This window comes from Emericellopsis atlantica, assembly GCF_019669845.1.
Source record: "Emericellopsis atlantica unplaced genomic scaffold F5Z01scaffold_35, whole genome shotgun sequence".
NCBI lineage: Eukaryota > Fungi > Ascomycota > Sordariomycetes > Hypocreales > Bionectriaceae > Emericellopsis > Emericellopsis atlantica.
The window spans coordinates 48,512-71,627 of record NW_025764737.1 but is presented as its reverse complement, the minus strand read 5'-3'; the positions used below and the strand labels follow the sequence as shown (position 1 = coordinate 71,627).

At 56.0% G+C, this 23,116-nt stretch overlaps 9 protein-coding genes across 9 annotated transcripts; 4 read left to right on the top strand and 5 right to left on the bottom strand.

Annotated features, from left to right (window-relative positions):
• Positions 1 to 507: 507 nt before the first annotated feature.
• Positions 508 to 3,362, bottom strand: F5Z01DRAFT_683790 (sugar transporter; the record flags this gene model as incomplete). Its single annotated transcript, XM_046265880.1, has 3 exons — positions 508 to 573; positions 1,380 to 3,226; positions 3,248 to 3,362. 3 exons carry the CDS (start codon positions 3,360 to 3,362, stop codon positions 508 to 510), a joined length of 2,028 nt encoding a protein of 675 aa, XP_046114460.1.
• A 990-nt stretch (positions 3,363 to 4,352) lies between these two features.
• On the top strand, positions 4,353 to 5,718 carry F5Z01DRAFT_665841 (mitochondrial carrier domain-containing protein). The gene is made up of 2 exons (XM_046264184.1): positions 4,353 to 4,697; positions 4,773 to 5,718. The coding sequence occupies exons 1-2, from the start codon at positions 4,583 to 4,585 to the stop codon at positions 5,579 to 5,581; spliced, it is 924 nt and encodes a 307-aa protein (XP_046114459.1). The 5' UTR covers positions 4,353 to 4,582; the 3' UTR covers positions 5,582 to 5,718.
• F5Z01DRAFT_665839 (TIP-1 family-domain-containing protein) lies at positions 5,719 to 8,168 on the bottom strand. Its single transcript, XM_046264183.1, has 2 exons — positions 6,553 to 8,168; positions 5,719 to 6,502 (listed from the first exon to the last, which is right to left on the bottom strand). The coding sequence occupies exons 1-2, from the start codon at positions 8,140 to 8,142 to the stop codon at positions 5,738 to 5,740; spliced, it is 2,355 nt and encodes a 784-aa protein (XP_046114458.1). The 5' UTR covers positions 8,143 to 8,168; the 3' UTR covers positions 5,719 to 5,737.
• Positions 8,169 to 9,888: 1,720 nt separating this feature from the next.
• F5Z01DRAFT_677659 (Ca2+ regulator and membrane fusion protein Fig1-domain-containing protein) lies at positions 9,889 to 10,755 on the top strand (the record flags this gene model as incomplete). The annotated part of the gene is made up of 2 exons (XM_046265380.1): positions 9,889 to 9,916; positions 9,986 to 10,755. The coding sequence occupies 2 exons, from the start codon at positions 9,889 to 9,891 to the stop codon at positions 10,753 to 10,755; spliced, it is 798 nt and encodes a 265-aa protein (XP_046114457.1).
• A 281-nt stretch (positions 10,756 to 11,036) lies between these two features.
• F5Z01DRAFT_357605 (class I alpha-mannosidase 1A) lies at positions 11,037 to 14,418 on the bottom strand. Its single transcript, XM_046259281.1, has 2 exons — positions 11,666 to 14,418; positions 11,037 to 11,613 (listed from the first exon to the last, which is right to left on the bottom strand). The coding sequence occupies exons 1-2, from the start codon at positions 14,311 to 14,313 to the stop codon at positions 11,319 to 11,321; spliced, it is 2,943 nt and encodes a 980-aa protein (XP_046114456.1). The 5' UTR covers positions 14,314 to 14,418; the 3' UTR covers positions 11,037 to 11,318.
• Positions 14,419 to 14,810: 392 nt separating this feature from the next.
• On the top strand, positions 14,811 to 16,575 carry F5Z01DRAFT_665835 (zinc finger protein-domain-containing protein). The gene is made up of 2 exons (XM_046264182.1): positions 14,811 to 16,143; positions 16,200 to 16,575. Exon 1 carries the CDS (start codon positions 15,121 to 15,123, stop codon positions 16,117 to 16,119), a length of 999 nt encoding a protein of 332 aa, XP_046114455.1. The 5' UTR covers positions 14,811 to 15,120; the 3' UTR covers positions 16,120 to 16,143; positions 16,200 to 16,575.
• F5Z01DRAFT_357549 (glutathione-dependent formaldehyde-activating enzyme) lies at positions 16,184 to 17,536 on the bottom strand. The gene is made up of 5 exons (XM_046259280.1): positions 17,102 to 17,536; positions 16,971 to 17,045; positions 16,876 to 16,922; positions 16,627 to 16,825; positions 16,184 to 16,575 (listed from the first exon to the last, which is right to left on the bottom strand). The coding sequence occupies exons 1-5, from the start codon at positions 17,351 to 17,353 to the stop codon at positions 16,249 to 16,251; spliced, it is 900 nt and encodes a 299-aa protein (XP_046114454.1). The 5' UTR covers positions 17,354 to 17,536; the 3' UTR covers positions 16,184 to 16,248.
• Positions 17,537 to 17,719: 183 nt separating this feature from the next.
• F5Z01DRAFT_629211 (Sec34-like family-domain-containing protein) lies at positions 17,720 to 20,188 on the bottom strand (the record flags this gene model as incomplete). The annotated part of the gene is made up of 4 exons (XM_046261647.1): positions 17,720 to 18,310; positions 18,362 to 19,303; positions 19,351 to 20,007; positions 20,075 to 20,188. The coding sequence occupies 4 exons, from the start codon at positions 20,186 to 20,188 to the stop codon at positions 17,720 to 17,722; spliced, it is 2,304 nt and encodes a 767-aa protein (XP_046114453.1).
• A 194-nt stretch (positions 20,189 to 20,382) lies between these two features.
• F5Z01DRAFT_665827 (rRNA processing protein) lies at positions 20,383 to 22,498 on the top strand. Its single transcript, XM_046264181.1, has one exon. The coding sequence runs from the start codon at positions 20,522 to 20,524 to the stop codon at positions 22,322 to 22,324; it is 1,803 nt and encodes a 600-aa protein (XP_046114452.1). The 5' UTR covers positions 20,383 to 20,521; the 3' UTR covers positions 22,325 to 22,498.
• The last annotated feature ends 618 nt before the right edge of the window (positions 22,499 to 23,116 follow it).

Genomic DNA, 23,116 nt, shown 5'->3' with positions numbered 1-23,116 from the left:
TGGCTACCAATTTTGGCACCCAATCAACACAAAACTATCATTCACATGCCATCGGGAGCGACTGTGGGAGCGACTGGAGCTAGTCGACGACGGCCAAGCTTAGATGTGAGCTTCACCCCTTGGCCACTAACATGATGTAGAATGATCGACCGTGGTGCGAGCAGTGACAAACGCGTGGAGATGACCCGAGATAGTAACGTAAAGCGATGGTGATACGTGTCGACTTGACGTCAGCAAACGCGCCCTTCGAGATGCAGTCATCCTCGTGCTGCGCCCTTCATTGACATGGGGCCTTCTCCTCACTCGAATCGCATATCAAAGTCGGGCCATCGCTCGAGGCGCCAGTCACCGTTTGTCCGTCTTCCACTTCTCTCCTCAACCCCCAATATGACCATCACGACCGAGATCGCCACGTCTGAGACGCCGCGCCGTTACCCTCTCAAAGGGTCCTGTCACTGCGGCACTATTCAGTACATTCTGCACCTCAAGTTCCCCCATGAAGCACATCTAGACCCACGACCTCGCCAGAGGATCTATCGCTGCAACTGCAACATCTGTCACAAGGCCGGCTTCCTTCATGCCCGCCCCGACTCGCCCCCAGACGACTTCCTCCTCCTCTCGCCACTGGACCCGATAATGGAGCTGGGTGATTACCAGTGTGATGCGAAGCAGCTTCACTTTCTCTTCTGCAAGACCTGCGGCGTGCGGTGCTTCACATTCATGGGACAGGGAGAGGTGGTCGACGCAGATCTAGATGCTCTTGGCGTCGGCGAGGGAACCGTCAAGGCCTGGCGGCCGAACTTGGAAGGCTGGACTGAGGGCAAGAGAGATCATGGATGTTATCTGAGTGTCAACGCCCACACGCTGGACCCGAACCAACCGGGCTTTGACCTGAGAGAATGGGTTGAGAAGAAATGGGTATGCTACGTAGACTATCTCAAAGCTGGCACGGACGAGAAAATGAGCTTTCCAAGGTATGAGAGGCCGTTTGAGGGGGGCACATACTAGGCGGAGAACGGAGTTCGAGGCATTCCATGACAGTCGGTCCCTGGCAGGTCGCAAAGTACACGAGAGATGAGCGACCAGTCGATAACCCTATGGGATGCTGTCGTAATTCGTGCACACACATAATCCATACATTGTGATAGTGTCAATCCCGAAAATATAAGAAAACGCTCTAGGTCCAAGTCATAACCAAATTAATAATATGCCGGAGCCAGCCTCCCTGGCGGCGTGGCAGGCATCTCCACAGGTCCGGACGTCATCACAGGCGGTGGCATCGTCAAATGAGGCGAATCGGGCGGTGCCTCGGGCGCGATCCTCTCGCACGACCCCGTCTCCAGGTGTCGCGTCGAGGGCGAGTACGTGTTGTCGCTGACACGCTTCCAGGGGCCCCAGATGTAGTCGTGGTACAGCTCCGGCGGCGGCTCGTCCCTGTTGAGGATGTAGCGGCAGACGAACCAGGGGAGGTACTCCTGGACCTGGAAGGACATGAAGCGGCGCTTGGAGACGGCGAAGACGAGGTCGAGATCCTCGAGGGAGCGGCTCTTTGTCTCCTCCACGAGGAAGAAGACGAGGATGAAGGCGAGGACGTTGAGGCCGGCGAAGAGACCGAGGGAGCCGCCGTCACCTAGACCGTTCTCGTCGTCGCGGATGGCAGGGTAGAGCATGGAGAGCAGTCCGGCAAAGAAGAGGTTGATTGAGATGGGCCATGCGGTACCCGCCTCACGATGCGAGAGGGGAAAGCTCTCGGACGCGAGGGTGAAGGGAATGGGACCCAGACCGGGGGAGTACGCCACCGCGAACAGGTACAGGAACAGAGCTACGATACCAGTTCTGTTGCTTGTGTCTTGGATGTTGTAGGACAACGCAGCACCCAGCATGAAGATGGCCATGAATGGCAGCGTCATGAGAAGCCAGCGTCTTCGACCCAGTGTATCGATACTCCTCACGGCTGGAAGACAGAAGAGGAAGTTGATGGCGCCGAACCCAAGACTGTACGCCATGGGCTTGATGTGGCTGTCCATGTGTGCGGCCGAGGCACTCGAGTCACCTACGTCGCGCACCAGCTCGGTAGAGTAGAAGGCAAAGACATTGACACCAGACAGCTGCTGAGCCACATTGACGGTCGCCGCTGAGATGAGCGCGTTGTAGAGGCGACGCTGCTGGAACAATTGGCGGAAGGCGAGGAGAAAGTCGCGGATCGTCCACCAGAAGCCGGGGTTGAGATGGGCGCGCGAGTCGGCCGTCATGGCTCCCATGGATTCCTGCTCAATGGACTTGTAGACGGCGTACATGTCGCGCAGCGCTTGGAGCTCCGTGTTGCGCAGCTGGCGTAGGATCATGTAGGCTTTCTCGGGGCTGTAGTTGGGCCCCTTTTGCAGGTGGTAGCGCGGGGACTCGGGACACACAAAGACGGCCATGAAGAAGAGGGCCAGCGCTGGGACGAGAGGCGCCCCCTGGATGAGCCCCAGCGTGATGCGATCGGTGGCCGCCGTGGTGAAGAGGAGGTTGAACGCGAAGCCCAGCATAATGCCAAAGGCCACCCACAGCTGCCACGCGAGGATGGCGGACCCTCGCCAAAAACCGACGGCCGTCTCAGAGGCTAGGATGGGCGTGCTGACAGCCTTGACGCCCATACCCAGGCCGTTGATAATGCGAATGCAGAGAAGTGCAGTCCAACTCTCTGCGAAAATGGCAGCCACCGAGCTTGTGAAGAGGAACACCGAGGCCACAATGAGTCCGCCGCGTCGTCCATAGTAGTAGTTGATGGGAAGCGACAGGGGGCATCCGACGAGTGCTGCTGCGAACCAGGCCGCAGCATTTGTGCCTCCAAGCTTCCATGTTGAATCCTCCGTGAGACCCCATTCCTCCGAATAGAATGAAGCGCCGTTGAACGAGGACTGCACAAATCCCTGTAGCAGCGCCGCCAGCGACACTGTGATGATCACCTTGCGCATGCCCCTTTCACTGAAAACGACATCGCGCTCGCGCTTCAAAAATCGTTTCTCCTGCGGCGTCAAGATGACGGGAAGATCCTCGCCCATGTGAGGGTCAGGTGACCGGGCGACCTCCTCGTAGAGCCGAATGTCCTTGGCCACGCGGGCCGCTCGTAGGACCTTTGCGAATTCGACATGCGGGAGATATAGCTCTGCAAAGTTCTGCACGTCTTGCTCCAGCTCATCATCGGTAAAGTAGGCTGCAATATCAGTACTGAGTCTTTTGTCTAAAGGGAATCAGTGGCTACCCAGCGGATTCTCAATAATGGCTCGGTCGTTGGCCCGCCTGTTGTGAATCTGAGCGGCGAGCAAGTCGTTCGGACCGCCAGCGGTAGAGAACTTTCTCAGTGGAAACGAAGACATGATTAGTTTGCCCAAAGGCTCCTGGCCATAGGTTCTATCAGATAAGGAGTGACTGCACCACGAAATAGCAAATAAAAGCGAAGAGACCTACAAACGAGGCTTTCCGCCTCCGTATGGGGGCATGGCATTATATGTGGGACTGGCCTCGCCAGGAACATCAACGCCACGCATTACGCCTCCGATCACCCTGACGCACAAGGATGCGTTTGCAGATACAGGGCTCTGAAAATGCTGCCAAATCGGGGAAGACCCTGCTTTTTGGGCCTCCGGGCTGACAAGACGTCAGAAGGCCTCAACTTAGAAACATGACTGTCAGCCATCAAGTGGCGGTTGTTTGTGGACATAGCAGACTCAGTACAATATCATACTTCCCCATGGAGGCTTCATCCGTTGCACTTGCGCACCCGTGCAGCTTGACTGGAGATTGAGATCTGGGGAGATGGGGTGCTGGTGGATGACGGGTGAAGTCAAGAGTCAAGAGTCAAGACCCTGCATGCACTATGCGCAGTAAGGCAGGCCAACCAGCGATCATCCGTCTCGCAGCGGCGGCCAAAGCTGCGCGCTCAGATGGCTTCGGAGAGCCGGAAGTGTCCAAGCACGTGTCGTCGGGCCTTTGAGTTGGGATATGTTGTACGCACTGGTACCGTCAAGGTTCATGTTGTCTGGTCGCAACGTGAAGTCAGTCGCCTAGCGTGTGTCGCAGATATTCTGTCCAGGCCAGCCGTCCTTCCTCTCCCAGTGGACTGGAGGGGGCAGGCTTGTCCAAAGCATGTGTTCGACCACTGTGAGCAGTCAATGAGGACATAACTTGGATACTTGAGTCCAGCGAGTTTTCATGTTAAAGAGTTGGACTTTAGAGCCTGGAGGCCTTCGCTCAAGTGCTTACGTAGCTTGTAGCGATGCCCACTACATGCATACTCCCATTGATGCATACCTTGATAGACACCTGAAGCCCGCCAATCACGTCATCCAGTCTCGGCCTGGCGCCGACCGACAGCCAGAATGATCGCGATATCAAAGATTGTGGCACCGGGTACCACCCGATTCACTATTCATTCTCTTGTCCTGATTTCCAAGGCGCTGAATCTCATTCAATTTGACCATTTCATGACATTTTCACACATTTAAAGGCGTCAATTCTTTCATATAATTGCTTAGGCCGCCTCTGAGCCCGCTCGTCCCCTCGGTCAGTAGCCGCCGGTCGCTGTTGTATCCGTACAATGGCACCTGAAGATGTTGTCCAGGCTGAGCTGGAGCACCCCCAGGGCGGCGCAAAGCAGACCGCAAAGGATCTCTTCTCAGGCGCTGTTGGCGGCATCGTTCAAGTCCTAGTCGGTATGTGACTCTCTATGTCTCTTCCCAGTTCTGGGCCCTAGACCAATCTGTGACAGCCCATCTGACTGAGACCAGGCCAGCCCTTTGACATTGTCAAGGTCCGCCTCCAGACCACCACACAGTACTCATCTGCTCTCAATGCGGCCACATCCATCTACAAGACCGAGGGCCCCCTTGCGTTCTACAAGGGCACCCTCACACCCCTCGTCGGCATCGGAGCCTGCGTGTCCGTGCAGTTTGGCGGCTTCCACCAGGCCCGTCGCTTCCTTGAGGGTCGCAACACGAGCCACGGCAAGCCAAAGGATCTGAGCTACTCACAATACGCCCAGGCCGGCGCCTTTGCGGGTGTCGCCAACTCCGTGCTCTCAGGTCCCATTGAGCACATCCGCATCAGACTCCAGAGCCAGCCCCACGGGGCGGGCAAGCTCTACAACGGGCCGCTGGACTGCGTCCGGAAACTGGGCGCGCACCGTGGCGTCCTGAGCGGCGTCTACCGCGGCCAGGCCGTCACCATGTGGCGCGAGGCCTTTGCCTACGGTGCCTGGTTCACCGCCTTTGAGTACATGATGAACACGGACGCGGCGCGCAACAAGATGGACCGCAAGGACATCCCCGGGTGGAAGGTCGCCCTGTACGGCGGTTTGGCCGGTGAGGCCCTCTGGCTCGCCAGCTACCCCTTTGACGTGGTCAAGAGCAAGATGCAGACCGATGGCTTTGGCGACAAGCAAAAGTACCCCAGCATGCGGGCCTGCTTCCGGGACACGTGGCGGGCTGATGGCGCGAGGGGCTTCTGGAAGGGTATTGCGCCCACTTTGTTGAGGGCCTTGCCTGTGAGTGCGGGTACCTTTGCGACAGTCGAGTTTGTGATGAGGTTGCTCGATTAGACGAGACACCATAAAGGTGAATACAAGGCGCTTTGGGGGATACACTATTCAAAAAGAAAATGGATGCGGGCACCAGAAATCCCGACAGCGACGATAGAAGAAAGACTCAACATCTACTGATAGATCTAACGTGGATATTATTTTTTTTGCACTATTCTATTCAACATTCTCCCCATTTTCGATCCTACGTTGCAGGATGTTGCGCGCAAGTTGAGGCGTCAACTCACTAAGCTCAAGCTCCTCAAGCACCTTGCGCGCCTCGTCATTGTCGGTGAACACGCGATCGCTGGCTGTCTTGAGGGTGATCGCCTTCTCTTCGCCACCCTCCACGGGCAGGTTCAGCAAGCGGAGACCATCCTGGAGGGTCGCCAGAGCGGAAGAGCCGGCTGGAATAAACCGGTTCACGACATCGAGCACCTCGGCCACGTCACGCAGATACTGAGCGGCGCCATATGTGGTAAACTCCTGACGGAGCAAGATGTCGTTCAGGAGCTGGTCTTGCAGCTTGCCGAGAGCCTCGCGCCAGACGCGGCGGAAGGATGCTGTTGACAACGGCTTGACCAAAAAGGCCAGATTGCGCGTCAAGATATGCAGAGGCTCGTCAAGCTCGGGAGAGACGTTGAGCGACGCCGGGTCCTCCACTACCGACGATTCTCCGATCGTGGTGAACGAGGCGCGCTGGCCATAGTTGCGGAAGGCCTTTGTATGGGCGGTGTTGAGCGTGGAGACAATGAATTCGTGGGCCGTCTTCCTGCGCAGGCTGTACGCTGCAATCATCTCGTCAAAGAGCGCGCCATCTTCGGACATGCCCATGGCACTCGATGTCCTGTCTTTGACCTCATCAAAGGTCATGCTGCCAGCCTTGTTCTGACCGCCCGGCTGAGGCCCGCCCTGCAGACGCTCCCACAGCTCCAAGAAGAACTGTTCTCGGTTAGTCACTGAATGCATTCTGTGTATCGCGACACGCTTACCTCTTCGCTGCTCCACTCCTTCAGAGTGTTAGCAACATGGTCAGCGCTGCCCAACACCTTGCACAGACGTTCCAGGCCGCCTGTGCCCTCCAATGCGGCGAGCTGCTCCTTCGAAGCGCCATGTAGCGTCCGCCCAAAGGTGGAAGTGATTGATAGGTAGGCCTCAAGCGACTCGCGCAAGACGGTGTCGTACTCTTCGAGTATATCAATCTGGATATTGATGAGAAACTGGATCTTGTGGCGCACCTTGCGCAGCCGGCTGTACTGGCTCGTGACAGACCGCAGGAGATCCGTGACACGCACAGCCGCAAACGTAGGCTTCATACGCCCGTCTGCGGCATAGTCGTAGTCAATGTTTCGGTCGTTTGCCGACTCCAGGATATCATTGAAGCGCTTCATCGCAAAGTCTCGCTCCGCTTTGAACCACGAGTCAAAGTGCTCGTCCAGAATCTCCGTCGTCAAGCCCTGCCAGCCGCGCACGTCATCGCCGCCATCGTAGTTGAACCTGGTGCGCAGATTCTCATCAAAGCTCGACACCTGCGAGATAAAATTACTGAAGAAGGAAGCGTTGCTGATGGCCTTGTTCGCGACGTCGTAGACCTTCTCGCGAATGACAGGCAGCAAGGATGTGATGAATGCGCAGACGGGATCGACGTAGAGTAGGTTGTTCTCCGCGTCCGTCTCTCTAAACTTAGCCACCAGGAGATGACCCAGGTTATCGCGCAAAAAGTCTTCCCATTTCTCCAATGTCATCATCACCCACGGAAAGCAATGCGTCCCGATGGCCTGGGCATCGCTTGTAGGCTTGTCGCTGAGAAAGTGGAAGCGGAATTCGGCGATGAAGATCTTGGCCATGACATCCAGAGGCAGGAGAGAAACTGACTGGGTGCTGTAGAGCACCTCGGGCATTTGTAGATCAATGAGCTTCTCAAAAGAGGCAATCCATTCATCGTCCATCTGGGACTTGGGGTCGACCTTGGGCCATTTCCTCGCGCGGAGAACCGTCTCAAACTCTTCCGACATGATGGCCTTCATCTCCTTCCAAAGACCGTCCGTCACACCCTCCACATAGTCGACCAGGTGCAGCGCCTCGTCGCCTTGGAGCTCCTTCAGTCTTGTCGCAAGCTGCTTCAGCTTGGTGTAAGGCTCGAGAGCCGCCTTCGGGCTCGCCGGGAGATGTGACCGCGCCTCGCTCCGCAGTGTCTCGACCTCTTGTACGAGGCTCAGGTATTTCTGCGCCAGATCCACCGCGCGCAACTTCTCCATGGGCCGCTGCAGCCGGGCAATGGCCTGGTCGGGGGCATCGGACGCGGCGGTGATGGTGCCGCGTCTGTCTATGCTCTCCTGCAGCTGCTGGAATTCTTCGATCTGGGCTTGGATCGCGCCCTGGCGGTCGCCCGCTGTGCGTCGTGCTTCGTCGAGCTGGCGAACGGCATCGTCAAGCTGGGTCTGCAGCTGGTTTCGTTGCAGCTCGACATTGGCGAGGAGTTCGTCGAGGGATTCCAGGTCTGTCGTTGACTGGAGCTTGTCGTCTAGGTAGTCCTCCACCCGCGTGTAGAGGGACGTTCCCTGTACAAAGGTTGACGCCATTGTTGCTGGTTGATGTTGACAGCTAGCAGTGAACGACGGTGCATCGCGGGGTGAAGTTGGAGTATCGGCTAGGCGGGGCATGCAGGTAGTGGGACAATTGGCAGCGCACCATGTAACAGTGTACTCTGGCCAGAATGACAGCTCTATGGCCTCGAGTGTCGCCCATTCAACATTAAGACATGTTTTTGGATGCAAACATGCTTGCAGCACACTGCAACGGTGAATTGTCGGTATTGGTAGTTGGACGAGGGCAATGACAAAAGACTGTCATTCTCGCGTCCATACCAGGTAGAGTGCGGTAGAGTTGCAGATTCCATAGTTGTGAGCCTGAGTGATGAATTTGATTGTCGACAAACGGAATTTATTACCATGGAAAATATCTTTAGTTGTCCTGGCGTCTAAAGTCCAAGGAACCTTCATCACGAGCTTCAGCCAAAAAGAAGCATCGCGCGTAGGGTAGTCTAAGTGAACACGTGGACCAGGACCGGCATCTCAATAAGTGCAGCCCCATGTGAAAGCCAAGATCATTACCGCCCAGCCCAGAGCAAAGCCAAGAACGCGGAAGCTAATGGTCGCATTACTGCCTACCTATTGCAGCTCTGGTGGCGGAGCTGATGAAACCGGGAAAACGAGTCGTCATCTTATTAGCACGGACGACTAATTATGCGCTGCTGCCCAGCTCTCGCCAGCTTGCGATTGTCATGACAACGACCCTCGCTGCCAACAACATTGATCTCAGACCAAGCACAGCCCGAGGGAAAAATTCTTTGCTCAAATGGACGGTTCAATGCCAGCATCTAGTGATTAAATAGACCAATTCAAATCATCCAATTGATTAAGGAGCTCCTGGAGTGAAATCTGATCATGAATATCGAGGACCCTGAAATAAGGTTTCCCCAAGGCCAAGCTGCAAGCGCACCAGCCACCACAATTACGCCACATAAAACCGCTGAAAAGGAGTGGGACAGATCTCACAGCAGCCACTCACATGCCGACGCCACGCAACCTAGGTCGCAACGTCACCTACTCCTGCCGCGTTGCTCTGCCAACCGGTGGCAATGACAATAGAAAAGGGAGTGGCTGGGCAACCCGCTCACCACCATCCGCATCATCCCCGACGGATCAAGGCTGCGGTTGGCTCATTACCAGTAGACCTGCCACATGATTCCCATTCTCTCTGTTCCCGTCTCCTCCTTTTGCTTCCTCGATCGTCCACGTACCGACGACACTCATTCTTCGACCGAGCGCAAGCGAGTTCCAACTCTAACCTGCATACCTCGCAACCGAGAGACTAAGTGTATCCCTCCCTCCCACTACAAGCAACCCACCCTCTCCGCAAGGCAGTCTCACGTTGCGCATTCCAGGTCGTCGTCGCTCGTTCCCATTATCGTCTCGCCTGTACTCTTCCATTCCAGCCGTGCACTCCCCCGCTGCGAAGGACCAGACATCGACGAACAAGACAAGCTCTTTCAACGAAACACAACGTTCCGAGACTTCGACATTCCTAAAGCAAGTTAAGCCGACAGTATCGCACCTGGCTGGCAGACGCTCGCGCAGGTTTCCACCGACACCCTCAACCCCTCTCGCCATCGACGAGAGCGTGGGTGTGGGCTATTCATCACAACCCGACAACTCCCAACGGCCGCTCGCGCCTGTTTGGTCTGAGCGCACTGCTCAGAGACAACCGCTGCTATGGGCAGCAGTAGCAGTAGCAGTAGCAGCAGCAGTGGGAAGCCGAGATTCGGGATGCCAAAATTCCAATTGGGGTGGTTCCGTAAGTCATAACCCCAAGCTTCAAAGACATTCAATCGGAATGCGGGTAGCTAACGTGTCTTACCAACAGGCTGGGTACCATTTGTTGGTTACCACCACATGCTGATGATCTTAATTGCGGTTGCTATCATCCTATTGTCACTCCTTCTCGCCGGTTGCTCATCGTCATCGCCCCTGATCCCCGGCATCTTCCTGCTCTCCCTCTACTACAAGAAGTACGAGGCCGTTCCCGACACCGCGCAAGTCGACTACAATGTCAACACGGCCATTGCCCACATTGCGGGCGACGCCCATCTCCAGGCTCGCGTGGGTTACTTTGGCATCTGCATCAACCCCGACGGCGGCGCATGGCTGTGCAGTAACAATGCGACAGCCCTCGCCAACGAGGTGGCCGTTGACCAGGATCCCCTCAATCTGATCTGGCTCGCCGCGCAGTTCAAGGACATGATCGTCTTCCCCTACCTGATCATCATCGCCATCGTTTTCGCCTTCATCTGCTTCATCCTTCTCGCCACCTTCCCCGGATGGCACGAGGAGGAAGACTCGGAAGGCTCCGAGCGCGACGTCAAGCCTTTCCCGTCCCGACCTGTGTCTCAGATCGCCCTGGCTATCATCTTCATCTCCTCCATCTTCGTTCTCGTCTCGGTCCTCTGGCAACATACCGCATCTGTGGCCGCCTCTGTCATCGCGCAAGACTTTGGAAACGGTTCTGTCAGGTCTGGCGTGGGCACAGACGCCATGGTGCTCGGTTGGTTCTCGTTCGCCTTGCTCATCGTCGTGACCATTGGTCTCTTGGTCATGATATTGAGTATACGCGTGTTAGCCGACATGGCGGCGTGATGATGGAGATTCGACACGATACGAGGACATCGGCAAGATGAACAAATGATAGACATGTGTATATGGGATGAATGCACAGTAACAAAAGGTTTGGTCGCATCAGCATTGGCGTTTCAGCAGGCGTTTTCCATGATATTTGGGTTGGCGGTCAGGTCAGTCAGTCACTACGACCAACGGAGCTCCCGCGCATCTATCGCGAGGGAATTGAGGCCCACGATGGACATGCAATCTGATCTAATGAAGGATGGGAAATGCGGAGGACAGGCAGGTATAGGCCCGCCATGTACTAGTGTTAAAGATTGAGGATTTTTGATTTCGGACACGCAATATGATCAGATTCACCACATGTAAAGAGAAAGAAAGCTGTCTTGTGTTTGAGTGCTCGCGTGCTGTTAAGTTTCCATAAACCAACAAAAGCATACAGGGCCCAGTCAATAGTCAATACATACGCAAAACCCAAAACGCCCTTTCAATGCCGCCCATAAAGGACTAGTAATCCATTTTTCGCTATCACCTCTACGTGCTGTTGCACTTCACACCTCAACTATACTCACGCAACACGCTCATGTTGGGCGCTTAAAGGGGTGCGCCTCGGTGTTGAGCACCCACTCATCCAGACTGATGACGTCTGGCTCGGAGAAGAGCAAGTAGTAGTACTTGAGCGTCTCGGCTATCCAGAAGCTCTCCATCGCATCCAGCAGCTCAGGGCTGGCGGCCGTCACGTCGCCAACGGCACTGTTGGCCATCGTGGTGCGGGTGGCGGTCAAGGTGGCCTCAAACATGGTCCACCCCTTGTCCATCCAGGTCGGGTCGCCGGTGATGCGGTACATGTACCACACGGATTCAATGGCCTCGGGGCTGTGTCGGTTAGAAAACTGTCAATCGCAGGAAGGGAGGTACCGGGTCTTACCGAAGGATATAGTTGCGGGCATTGATGGAAACAAAACCAGGGGGGAATCCCTCGGACTTGATGCGTTTCTGCACATGCTCTTTGTGGGTGAGGGGCTTTTTGCGTTCCGTCTCGTGGTGCGGAGCGCTATCCTTGGGCACTGTCTTTGAGGCCGGCACATCGCTCTCGTCCGGTGGTGGAGGCGTTGGATCTCGCTTCTTGAGCGGCGCGCCTCGGTAGGAGTCTTCATCCTCGGTGTGCTCCTGAGCGGCCTGCTCGAGCAACTTGGCCTGCTCGTCGTTGAGGGCATTGAACGATTCCTTCTCAGCCTTCTCGATTGGCTTGGAATCTTCAAGCTCGGCGGCTTCCTTCAGACGAGCGACTTCCGCTTCCTCCTTAGAGTCTACCTTGTATGAAGCCGACTCTGGCGCGCCTTGTTCAGCCAGAGCCTTGAGATGTGCAGCCTCCTCTGCCTTCTCTTTGGATTCACCCTCCCATCGGAGCAACTCCTCTTCGCGCCACACCCGGGATGGGTCAAGAATGTCCCACCACTGGGTCTCGTTGAACTCGCATTTGTCGAGCGAGTCGCAAGGTATGACGTTTGCGGATTCTGGCATCAGACCGGACGGGAAGAGCTGGTAAGCCCAGACGCAGCCGTCGGTCAGTTGCTTGGCTTTTTCCACGTCGGCCTCGCGCTCGAAGATCTTGCCTCCCAGACCATACATGCCGCCGATGAAGCACGTCAAGTGCGCGATCTCGAACTGCGCCCGGATGTCGGTGTCCGGGGACAATGTCACCTTGGCGGGGAAGAGAACATCCCAGTCATCGGGAGCCATAGGCCTGAACATGAGCCACTCATTGGTGGCAGTGACGGCGTCCTCGTACAGCTTTTGGTACTTGTCCTCAAGGCCTCCAAGCAAAAGGTACTCCTTGGGGAAGTACTCGTAAGCAGAGTCCTGACCGCCACCCATGTGGAATGTTTGTATGCTATAGCCGCTGGGCACAAGACCCTGAGGCACACAATCCCACTCAGCGGTGGTGCCGTCTGCTTTGAATGGAGGGTTGCCACGCTTGATCTCGTCATCGGTCGCTGTGCGTGATTGTTCATCGCGCTTCGCCACAACGACACTGTTCCTGGCCAGTTCTTGGTTCACCCCCTCCTTCTCACCGGGGACATACCCGGCGGGGTCCTTGGCAGCGTCGTCTGTTGCGAGTTGAGCTTGTGCTGCCTTGCTGATCTCGTCGCGCAGAGTGGTAGCAGTCCTGTTACAACCTGACAGGTCGATATTCTCTGGGAAGAGTCCAGGGATCAACACGCCGTCTTTCGACAGTTGAACGAGACCATTAGTAATGCGGTCAATGGCATCATAGTACTTGTCTTCCTTGGTGAGCTGCGCGAGGCGTGTGAACTCCATCGACAAAGTGCCCAGCTCAGCAATGCCGCTCCTGGTGCTGGCACGTCGGGGTTGCGCGACGTCCTCAGGCTTCCACTGATAGTACAGCAAAGGCATGCGATTAGGGGTATCAAATACTCCAAAGAGAATCTCGCCCAGCTCGACAGCCTTATCGAGCAGGATCTTGTGGTTGCCTTCGGCCCCGCCACTGACGTCGTATGCGGCAAGCAAACCGCCGAGGTATCGAATGGTCGTTTCGAAGACGGGGATGTCGTTTTTCGGCGTCCAGGTGAAATCAATGTCGGCAACAGCCTTGACCGCTTCGTCGAATTCCTTCTTCAGGCCAGCGATCCAGAGCGTATCGAGAGAATCCACCAGCGTAGCGGCCCATCCGCAGAAGGGATCGCGATATTTGCCACTGACAGGCGAGAGCTCATCGTGCATCCAGGCATACTTGGCGTACGCACCCCAGCTGCGAGCAATTTCCTCCTTGACACGCTGCTGCCTCTTGACACGAGTACTCTTTTGCTCCTCGGACTCGGGCTGGAAATCATACTGGATCTGGGGGATCTTCTTAGGCGCGCCGCTGGGCAAGGGTGTGATAGACTCAGACGGGACTGGGAAATGCTCCGGCTGCTTCTCCCAGTATACCCTCTTGAATTCGGGAATGTCTTCCGCTTTGACTTGGGCCACGCCGGGGGGGTGCGCCAGTTCCACCTCGGGTTCGCTTCCCTTTGTATCATTTGGCGCAGTCTTGCTGGGGGTTGCTTTCAAATCCGCACCTTCTTCATCGTGTGATCCCTGCAGGACCTTGTTCGCGCCCGTCAGATCCTGCCCATTGCCTTGTACAACCTCCTCGCTGGCCTCTATCTCCTGTTCACTCAGTTTGTCCTGTTTCGCCTGGTCCCCAGAGGATGCCCCCTTGTCGTCCAGATCCGGTATCTCCACGCTAACGTCCTCTACCACCTCGCCGTGCTGATCGGCATATTCATTGTGCGAATCAACATAGTCGGCCTTGTCGTTTTCGTCCATGTGCGCTGGCAATTTCGCCTCCTCTTGCACGGCTGGGTTGGGCTTGACATGTTCCACGGGCGGCGTGGAGTCGTCCTGGTCGGCCGGGTCAATGTCCTCCAGCTTCTCCCGCCCTGTCTCGTACACAGCCCGGAGACCGCTATAGTTGGCGTCGTCCCATGAGTTTTGGACGACACGGTACAGTAGGAAGACGATGATAACCGCGCAGAACGTCAATAGACGCTGACGCCGGATGGGCAACATGGCGAATGAATGGTGATTGCCAATGTGTCCGTCGTGAGGTTCAGAGAAAGATCAAATGTGTCGAATGTACGTAGTAGATGGCATGCTTCTCGACTTGTCGCGTGAGCACGGCGCTCTTCGAGTCTGTCGGGCCAGTCGATCGTTCGGGGCGGACGATTGGGCGAGATACGCGGAGCGTGGTGTCGGGACAGCAGGCTGCAGCAGCTGTTAACTAAGATAGCCTTTGAGAAATAGGGTTCCCCCCAACAGAGCGACTGGAGAAGGTCAAAGAGAGCGGTCGGAAATGCAAGGGACTGGAGCGAGCGACATGCACCTTATGATCCAGATTCCAGAAGCGACAAACGGGGTTGGCAATGCGACAGGCATTTCGGAAAGGGGAGCAGCGGGGCCCTCAGATCCGGATCGTCCCTGCCGTAGCGCTACCCCAAGACTTGCTAATGTCTTGGCATAATTCAACATCTTGGCATCATTCTCGGGAAAGTCATTCAGACTCATCACTCGTGTCATTTCTGTTGCGTTGTGCCACAAGTTGGCTTAATTAAGGCGACAAGCTTTTGGTCTAGTGATTCTCGAGACTGCCTGAAACCAGGGAACGAAGCATCGCTTGGTGGTGAAGACGGAGCACTAGCGGTTAGCTTAAGGTTAATACCTTATTTCTCGACGATGGCTGTTCTGGCCTCACGAGCTAGCTAGCTCACTTATTTATCACATATATATTAGGTAGCCTGTCTAAATCATGTACTAAATTTTCAACCAATAAAACGAACAAAAATACAGCTACGATTCAAGCACCCGATATCATTCAGCATGCCGGATTACGCCACCCAATACCGCTGCATTGGAAAGGGCTTTTGCGGTAGTGTCTGGTCTCTCGAAGGCCACCAAGACGAAAACTCCGCCATTAAACGCGAAGACGGCGCGCCTGGGCGATCAGTCACCAATGACTACGAAATGCACATGCGGGTTCTTCAGAGCGCACATCGACACCCTCCCTCGACGCCTCTGTCGATACCTCAATGTCACGAGCTGATCCAACCAACTGATGCCTGGTGGCAACCGCGCCTCCAACAATTTCCGGCTGGCTACACTGCATGCCGAGCGCTCATTTCGGAGCGCATCCCGAAAGTACCAAGACGGATTAGCGACAAAATCGCGGACCTCTTCTGCGTTGGCAACACTACGCTCGCTGAATTTGTGAAGAATAACGCCGACGACAATGCCTGCCTAATTCGACCATATCTTGGACGACGACGTCGCCACAAGCAACAGTCACCAAGCACATCACGTTTTCAACGCTTCAGCCTTCGCAATGTTCCTCTCCATCTCGACCAGATGGAGGCACTCGGTTTGGATACCACGTCCTACGCCGAGACTATGGCAGACGCTCTCGCGATGATGCACTGGGGTGCCCGCATTGACGCAAACGACGTCGAGTTTGTGCTAGCACCTCCGCGGAAGGTCGACTCTCCATCCGCCTTTCAGTCGGAATACTTGGGCACCCACTGCATGTGGATCCTAGACTTTGACTGTTGCCGACCACTTACTATGGATGAAGCAGGTATTGAGCGAGCCTGCGAGGCGTTTTTCAAAAACGACCCTTTCTTTCCGAAACCTGGAACTGGGGGAGCCGCTGATGAGGATCTCTGGCAGGTATTCAAGAAGAGGTTTCTGATGGCTAGTCTGAGAATCATGGCCGAGGCAACTGAGGATGAGCGCAATCTCGCGGCGAAGTTGATGGAGAGAATTGAAGAGGAGGGCCACTTGAGAAAGAGCAGGACTGCGGATCAACCAGATTCAGCCAACTGAAGTTGGAAGATCACGCCTATCTAGGTATTGAGTCTACATCATTCCCCCATATTCAAGTCCTAGACTGAGTGTCGTCCAAGGATCGGTCTCCCGCCCTCGCCGTGTCAAGATATCCTCAAACGCTGCCTCTCATGGATTCCCATAGAATGGCGGCAGCGACTTGGCCATGGTGCTTCGCGTAATGTTGAGCTTACTCAAATCGACGCCGTGCAACACCCTGACGTTCACATTGTGATTCGCCTTGGCCGCGGGCACCCACTGCTTGTCAAAGTCACTGGCATTAGCCAGCCATTCCTCCGTGGGAGGCCTGTACCTGTTGGTCATGTGCACGCCACAGTGGCGGCAGAAGGTCTTGTCGATGATTCCCCGGCCAAAGTTATACGAGGAGATGTCTTCAGGATTCTCCGCATGGAGGACCACTTGCTCGGTTTTGGGGTACATCCAGATGTACGCGCCCTCAGAAGACCATTAGCTGCCATACGCGTAGAATAAAGAGGCATGACTTACACGTTCGCAAATGCTGCAGTTGCATTCGGCAATCTGGCTATCATACGTCTCGTCAAGGGGCTTGCTATGGACGGCGACCGTGACCCTGCCGCAGTGGCAGCTTCCGGTGGTCAGGACGCCGCCTTCGATTTCGACTTGTGGAAGAGGGCCTTTGTGTACTGGCGGGTCGTACGCCTTGCCTAATTTCTTCCCATTCACGCTGTGTAAGGCGTGAGCAACGTTTGATGCTTTCTTTCCCGTGCCACTTACGCTCTCTGCTTCATCTGCCACCCTTCAAAGTCCTGGAAAGTGCGCGCCTGTCCTCCTTAGCGGTGAATATCACTCCGCTGCTCACGACTACTCACATTGATGCCAAACTCATATCCCTTGGGCACGCCATGGCCCAAGCCTATGACGGCTATCCCGCAGATCTTGCAAAACTGCAAAAGTCAATACGAGTCGGAGAGTCTTTCTGTCCACCAGAAAGTGGGCGTACCTTGTGCTCGACGATACCAGACCCAAACGTGTAACCCGCCAACGCATCAACGCTGCCCTTGATGACCTTGAAGTCTTCCCGCGAGGGCCACACCATCATGTACCCCTTGCGCGCGCAGATGCTGCAATTGCACACCTCCACCTCCTTGACCTCAGGCATGCTCACCTCGTAGACAGAGGCGGCGCAGTGGCAGTTGCCCCGATAGGTCTTGTGGGGGCCGCTTTCGGGCACGTAGGGGGCGATGTCGTCCATGTTGGTGAGTGTGACGGATGACGGGCTTTGATGGAGAACAGATGGCTGAATAGTCAGGAAAGGTGTTGTATAAATGATGAGAATCACAGCCTAGAGGTGTAAGCACTAGACCTGGCGGCAACCACTCGTGCACGCGGCTGCACTTGGCATTTCACGGGGAAGCCTGGTGCCTGAATGCTGTATTTGGTTCACGTGCCAGGCTACCACGGCTCCTTCGGAGTGCTGACGCCTGCTATGATTGTGAGAACGATTGAACAAGAAACAAGGCTACAGTGGCAGAAATCAAGTTGAGTTAGAATGAGTCACACACACCCGTCGCTTCGTACATTGAATTGACGAATTTGTACACGATGCTACTACGCTCGTTCAATAACGCCTCGCCCCTTTCTTGCCATCCTTGGCGTCGTTTTGCGCTTGCGCGCTCAGCTCGATGGCTTCCTGTAGCTTCTCAATGACCTCTGGCTGGTTGCTAAAAGCCGTTGTCAATATCGTCTCCAGCTCGCTCTCGACCTTGGCTATGGGTTTGACACCCGTCTTGCGAGCCTTCGCGTCGTTGGTGAGCGTCGCCCAGCGGTTGGCGAACGCGTGGATGGACTGGCGCAGCAACTCGTCGAGCTGCTCGCTCATGTCTTCCAGCGTGAGCGTCTTGGCCGTTACGGTCGGTGCGCCGCCGCCGCGGGACCAGAGCGAGCCGCCAATGACGCTGCCGAAGAAGCTGACCCAGTTGGAAGGGCTCAGCGTGTCCCAGATCTGGCCAAAGTGCTGCATAGAGGCGGCGTGGCCGCGGATGTCGCCAATCTCCAGCGAAAGCAGCTCGTTCTTGATGATGAGAAGGTTCTTGATCATGAAGAGGTCAGGGTCGGTGCCGTTCTTGATGGAGCGTATCCTCGACTCTGCCTTTTGCAGGATCTGGATCGTCTCGCGGACAATCTTGAAGACGACCGGGCTGTCTTTGGACTGTGGGTTGGTCAGCGTCAAGGCTCTACAGGAGGGATTCGGCAGACTTACAGATCTTTCTTTGGGCATCGCCTGGTCGAACATGGACAGCAGCTCAATGGCCTTTTTGACCAGGACATGCGCGTTTGATGACGATGTACCCCCTTCAACAGGGCCAATTGTCAGAGTGTTGTCTTGTATCGTAGTCCTCGTGATCGACTTGTTGATCTCCGCCTCAAAGGCGCCATCGGTAAGGGGCCAAAGGTGCCACACGAGGAGCTGCGCAGCGTATTCCTTGCTTCTGCGGAAGAAGGGGGATTCTTCATCCTCGACTTCGGCCACCGAGTACTCGTTGGCCAGCCAGCCCACAATGTTGCACACGGTCTTGAGCTGCGACACCTTGAGATTCTGCTCCAGGAGGGTGCCTAGCGGTGCAAGATGGCCAGGGTGCACCATTGTGGTGTTGACAGCCTTGACGGTCTGGAACGCCGACTCGGGCGCAGAGCTCCATGTGGGCTCGACACTGAATACCCGGGTGAACAAGTTGTCTTCGTTGTATAGCTGCTCAAAGCACTGCTTGATGTAATTGCGCGAGGCTGTCTCCACCGACAAGCTCTTGACCTCCCTTTTGTACTCGTCAATGTCATGCTGCACCATGGTCTTGAGGTGTCGATCTCTGGTTGTGAGATAGACCTGGAACATGTTGCCGGCAGCAACCGTGTACGTTGAGAGATCGCGCGAAGAGACTACTGGTCTGCCCCATTGATCAAAGGCCCTTCGTACCACCTTTTGGATATTGGGCACCAAAGAGTAGGTGTCCATAATCATCTCCTCGAAGCGGCCATACGCCAAAGCGTGTCTCGCCGCGTCCGATTGCGTCGCCGCTATTTGTCGACCCATTTCCGACATGATCTTGTCCAGCCTCGCGGTGAACCCGTGATCCAGGAGATGCAGTGCCTTGGTCAGCAGAGCTTGGTAGCGGGCCAGGTACGTGTCGCGATCACGGTACTTTTCCTACTTCGCGTTAGCCTTGGTCCGGGCGCCCCATGCAGCACACTGACATGTTCCCCCATGAAGACAACGCAAGCATCAATGTTGGACACCATGTCGCCGAAATCATCATCTTCCACCAGCCGACTCGCCCCGGGCGCATTGAGTCGGCGCGTCGCGGTTTCGAGGTAGGCGTAGTAGTGCAGGTCTGTGCCCACGTCATCTGCCAGCTTCTCTAGTCGCCTTTGCTCCGTCAGGAGGTCCTCGCACTGCGAACGGAAGGACGACGTCTGCGTCTCGACAGACTTGAACGAGTTCGACATAGTGGCCAGGATATCCAGCGTCGAATTGGCGTCGTCGACCAGCCCAGTGAGGTGGCGCTCCGTTAACACCAGCTGGTCGCGGTACAGCAAGTAGTCTTCCTGGCTAGCCTGAAGTAGCTTCTCCTCGAGCGCAGGCTGGTACAGATCCAACCCTTGACTCTGGTGTAGACGTGCTACCGACTTTTCGCACAGCGCGAGACTCTCCCACCGCCTGTTCTTCTTGGGTGCCTTCTTTTTCTTCAGGGACACATCTTTCGACAGCTGCGCTTTCACCACATGGTAGAAATCAGAATACGATGCTGCTCTTCGAGTCAGGGTCGGCTCGGGTGGCGTATTGGTGTTCTCAATGTCTTCGTACACATTCTCGAGCTTCTGGGCCGCTTCGCCGGGCGTGGTGACGGTCCCCTATCCAGTAGTTTTAGTATCCCTGGATACTGATTCAATGCCCCGCGATGGGAGGATGGAGACCAACATTTGGCTGCTGCAGTAGCGACTGGCTTCGTCGATGTCCCGGCCCTTGTGCGCTGGGCGTCGATCGGTTGGGGTTGGAGTGGTCGACAAAGCTATACCAAGAGTCGTCGTACATGGTGGCTGCGACTGGCGATTTGCGACCAGCTGGAGGAACACGCCAGACACTCAATGGACTGGAGCTCCAGTCAGCTCCTTGGAGGTCGAAATCAAGCGGAGAAATGAGCATCCGACTGCCGACTGCGGGAGCTTTGGCGGGGCGCATTGGAGAAGTGGGCACAGTAGGACCCCGACGGCGGGCGGCAGGGGTCTGTCTGAAAGAAAGCTCCAGCGGCCAATCCCAATTCTCCCTTTTCTTTTGGATGACCTCACGAGTCGAGCTTCAAGACTCACTCCTCCAGTCCCTCACAGCCGCATCGAATATCAGCTTGGACTTGGATCAAATCACAGGATGAATGCTTCACAGACAGCTGTAAGGAGGACTGCCCTCCGATCGCTACGGTCAAGGCAATGGTCCCGACATGCCAGCAGCGCGCCTCCGCCTCCACCTCCTCACCCTCCTCAGCCGTCCAGTGGTCCGAGTGCAGCCAGGTTCATCGGCTACGGTGTCACCTTTGGAGCGGCGGCCGCCGGTTCCTACTACTACCCTACGCTAAAGGAGATCTTTATGGGTGACAATGCGCCCATGGAGATCCCCAAGGCGCAACCAGAGTTTGAGAAGCCGAGGAAGATTGCGCGGTCTGCCGAGGAGAATCGCGAGCTCCTCAGCTCGCAGCATCTCCAGGTGCAGAAGAGCTGGGAGCATCCCGGGGTGTACGTGTGGGGATCCAACGTTGGTCAGGTCGTGGACCCCGAGTCCAAGGACAAGTACGTCAAGCTGCCGCGCCGGCTCAAGTTCTTCGACGACCAGCTCCTGCGTGACCTCAAGCTCACACAGGCCTTTGGCGCCGCTATCAACGAGAAGGGTGATCTTGTTCAATGGGGCCTAGGGTTTTCTAATACCGACCCGTCACCAGTCGTCACGATCAAGGGCAAGGACCTGGCCAAGATCGACGTGTCGTCGGATCGCATTATTGCCCTGTCCAGGAACGGCACCGTCTATGCCATTCCTTCGTCCCGGGACGACTTGGGCGGTCTGTTCAAGCAGCCGGGCAAGAGCTCGTGGTCGCTGTGGAGCTCTGGCCAAGCAGCGCCCAGCCTACGAGATATCACTCCCGGTGGTCTCGGTTGGGGCGAGAAGGTCACTGATATCAGCAGCGGCCTGGATCACTGCCTCCTCTTGACGTCGAGCGGCCGGGTCTTTGCTGCTGCTTCGAGCAGCTCGGATTTCCCGGCCAAGGGCCAGATGGGCATCCCTGGACTGACATGGGAGACGAGACCCAAGGGACACTATGACCAGCCGCACGAAATAAGCGCCCTGAAAGGCTTCAAGGCCACTCAGATTGCCACTGGCGACTATCATTCGGCTGTTCTAGACAATGTTGGCAGAATCTTCACTTTTGGCGACAATCTCTACGGGCAGCTCGGCTGTGAGGTCGATCTTTCCGAGTCATTTATCACCACGCCGACAATCCTGCCCATTAACAAATTGTACAAGGGCATTGGGCTCACACCCAGGGTGACCGGCATCATGGCCGGCGGCAATAACCTGTACTTCACCGTGGATTCTGAGGCTTCCCAGGACGCTGCCTCCACAAAGTCGGCCGCGCCCGCCAGGAGGATGCCTGGGATCACGACCGACTTCTGGGCCGCTGGCCAAGGCGTGTACGGTTCATTGGGCACGGGTCGATGGACACACGTGTCCCAGGGGCCGACCAAGGTCAAAGCCTTGTCGTCTCTGTTTGAGTTTGACGAGAGCACGAACAAGTTAATGCCCATCAAGCTCAAGTCCGTCAGCGTGGGCGCGACGCACTGCGCCGCCATCATGGACAATGTGACCGAAACGTCCGTAGCGCGCCGCGCCCGCGGGGACAACGATGTCAACTGGGGCGCGGACGTCGTGTTCTGGGGCGGCAATGAGCACTACCAGCTGGGCACCGGCAAGCGAAGCAATCAGAACGCGCCCGTGTACATTGGGCCTCTGGATGGAGGGCAGGGCGACTCTGACAAGGGACGCAAAGGGGAGAGGCACAGGCTGGCCTTGACGCCGCGCGAGACGGCTCGTCTGGGAGAGGGCGGCAAGGGGCGCAAGGTCACGCTCGAGCAGAAGGTCGAGTGCGGGCGCTACGTGACGGGTGTCTACTCGTCTGTGTAACAATACGGTCGGTGATGGGCTCCCCGTGTAACATCAAGACAGTGTACATTTGGGCTGTGAGGCCTGCTGTATACTACTACCCGCGATCACAGGCATTGGTTATATAATTACGCATGTTTAATTACTTCAAATAATCCAAGATACCATCTAATTTCCACGTGGAATCCCCAATATCGGCACGTGGTCATGGACAGGGTTTCAGCAGTAGTAGTTCTTGGCCAGCTCCTCGCCAGGGTCGTCCAGTTTGACATGAGAAGATGCCAAAAGATACAGGCAAGGTCAGTGGACTAGCTGTTCGCTCAGAGCATTCCACTGACTAATTGGAATATCTGTTGTTCGTTCTAAATTCTGCACCTGATGTGGCAGTCTTCAGCTGCGAGGGACTTGGAGCAGAGGAAATGGTGTGTCCTCTGCCACTGAGGTCATACTACTATGGGGCATGGGTCCTCCGCAAGTCTCATTCATGATTTCATCACGACGGGGGCAGGGCAGGTGCTTATGACTTGTCGTCTCTCAAAGGTCCAAGGCCATGAAATGAGCACAAGATTCGTTCGCGCTGTCTTGCACTAAGGTACGGATACGTACTTTAGGTTTTGTCGATTGTCAGTGTCTCAGGCAGAGGCTGCTTGCCTGTGTCGGTTTATTGATGGCGGTGGTCAACTTGACGCCTGCAGGGCGCAGGCAGCTGAACTGGAGACTGGACCTGTACCCGCCCCAGTTGGCAGTCACTAACGGCCGCCGCTAGCTGAGCAGTTAGCACCCGACCAGGCAGCCTGGCGCGTGCCTGCCCAA

Coding starts and splice junctions, on each gene's coding strand:
- F5Z01DRAFT_357605 (XM_046259281.1), bottom strand. CDS start 14,313: ATGTTGCCCATCCGGCGTCAGCGTCTATTGACGTTCTGCGCGGTTATC. Junction 11,614..11,665: donor GCCCGCAACTATATCCTTCG/GTAAGACCCGGT, acceptor TAACCGACACAG/CCCCGAGGCCATTGAATCCG.
- F5Z01DRAFT_665827 (XM_046264181.1), top strand. CDS start 20,522: ATGAATGCTTCACAGACAGCTGTAAGGAGGACTGCCCTCCGATCGCTA.
- F5Z01DRAFT_357549 (XM_046259280.1), bottom strand. CDS start 17,353: ATGGACGACATCGCCCCCTACGTGCCCGAAAGCGGCCCCCACAAGACC. Junction 17,046..17,101: donor CTGGTATCGTCGAGCACAAG/GTACGCCCACTT, acceptor TGACTTTTGCAG/TTTTGCAAGATCTGCGGGAT. Junction 16,576..16,626: donor ACTGCAGCATTTGCGAACGT/GTAAGTCATGCC, acceptor TGGTCTTCTGAG/GGCGCGTACATCTGGATGTA.
- F5Z01DRAFT_665839 (XM_046264183.1), bottom strand. CDS start 8,142: ATGGCGTCAACCTTTGTACAGGGAACGTCCCTCTACACGCGGGTGGAG. Junction 6,503..6,552: donor AGGAGTGGAGCAGCGAAGAG/GTAAGCGTGTCG, acceptor AACCGAGAACAG/TTCTTCTTGGAGCTGTGGGA.
- F5Z01DRAFT_665835 (XM_046264182.1), top strand. CDS start 15,121: ATGCCGGATTACGCCACCCAATACCGCTGCATTGGAAAGGGCTTTTGC.
- F5Z01DRAFT_665841 (XM_046264184.1), top strand. CDS start 4,583: ATGGCACCTGAAGATGTTGTCCAGGCTGAGCTGGAGCACCCCCAGGGC. Junction 4,698..4,772: donor CATCGTTCAAGTCCTAGTCG/GTATGTGACTCT, acceptor GACTGAGACCAG/GCCAGCCCTTTGACATTGTC.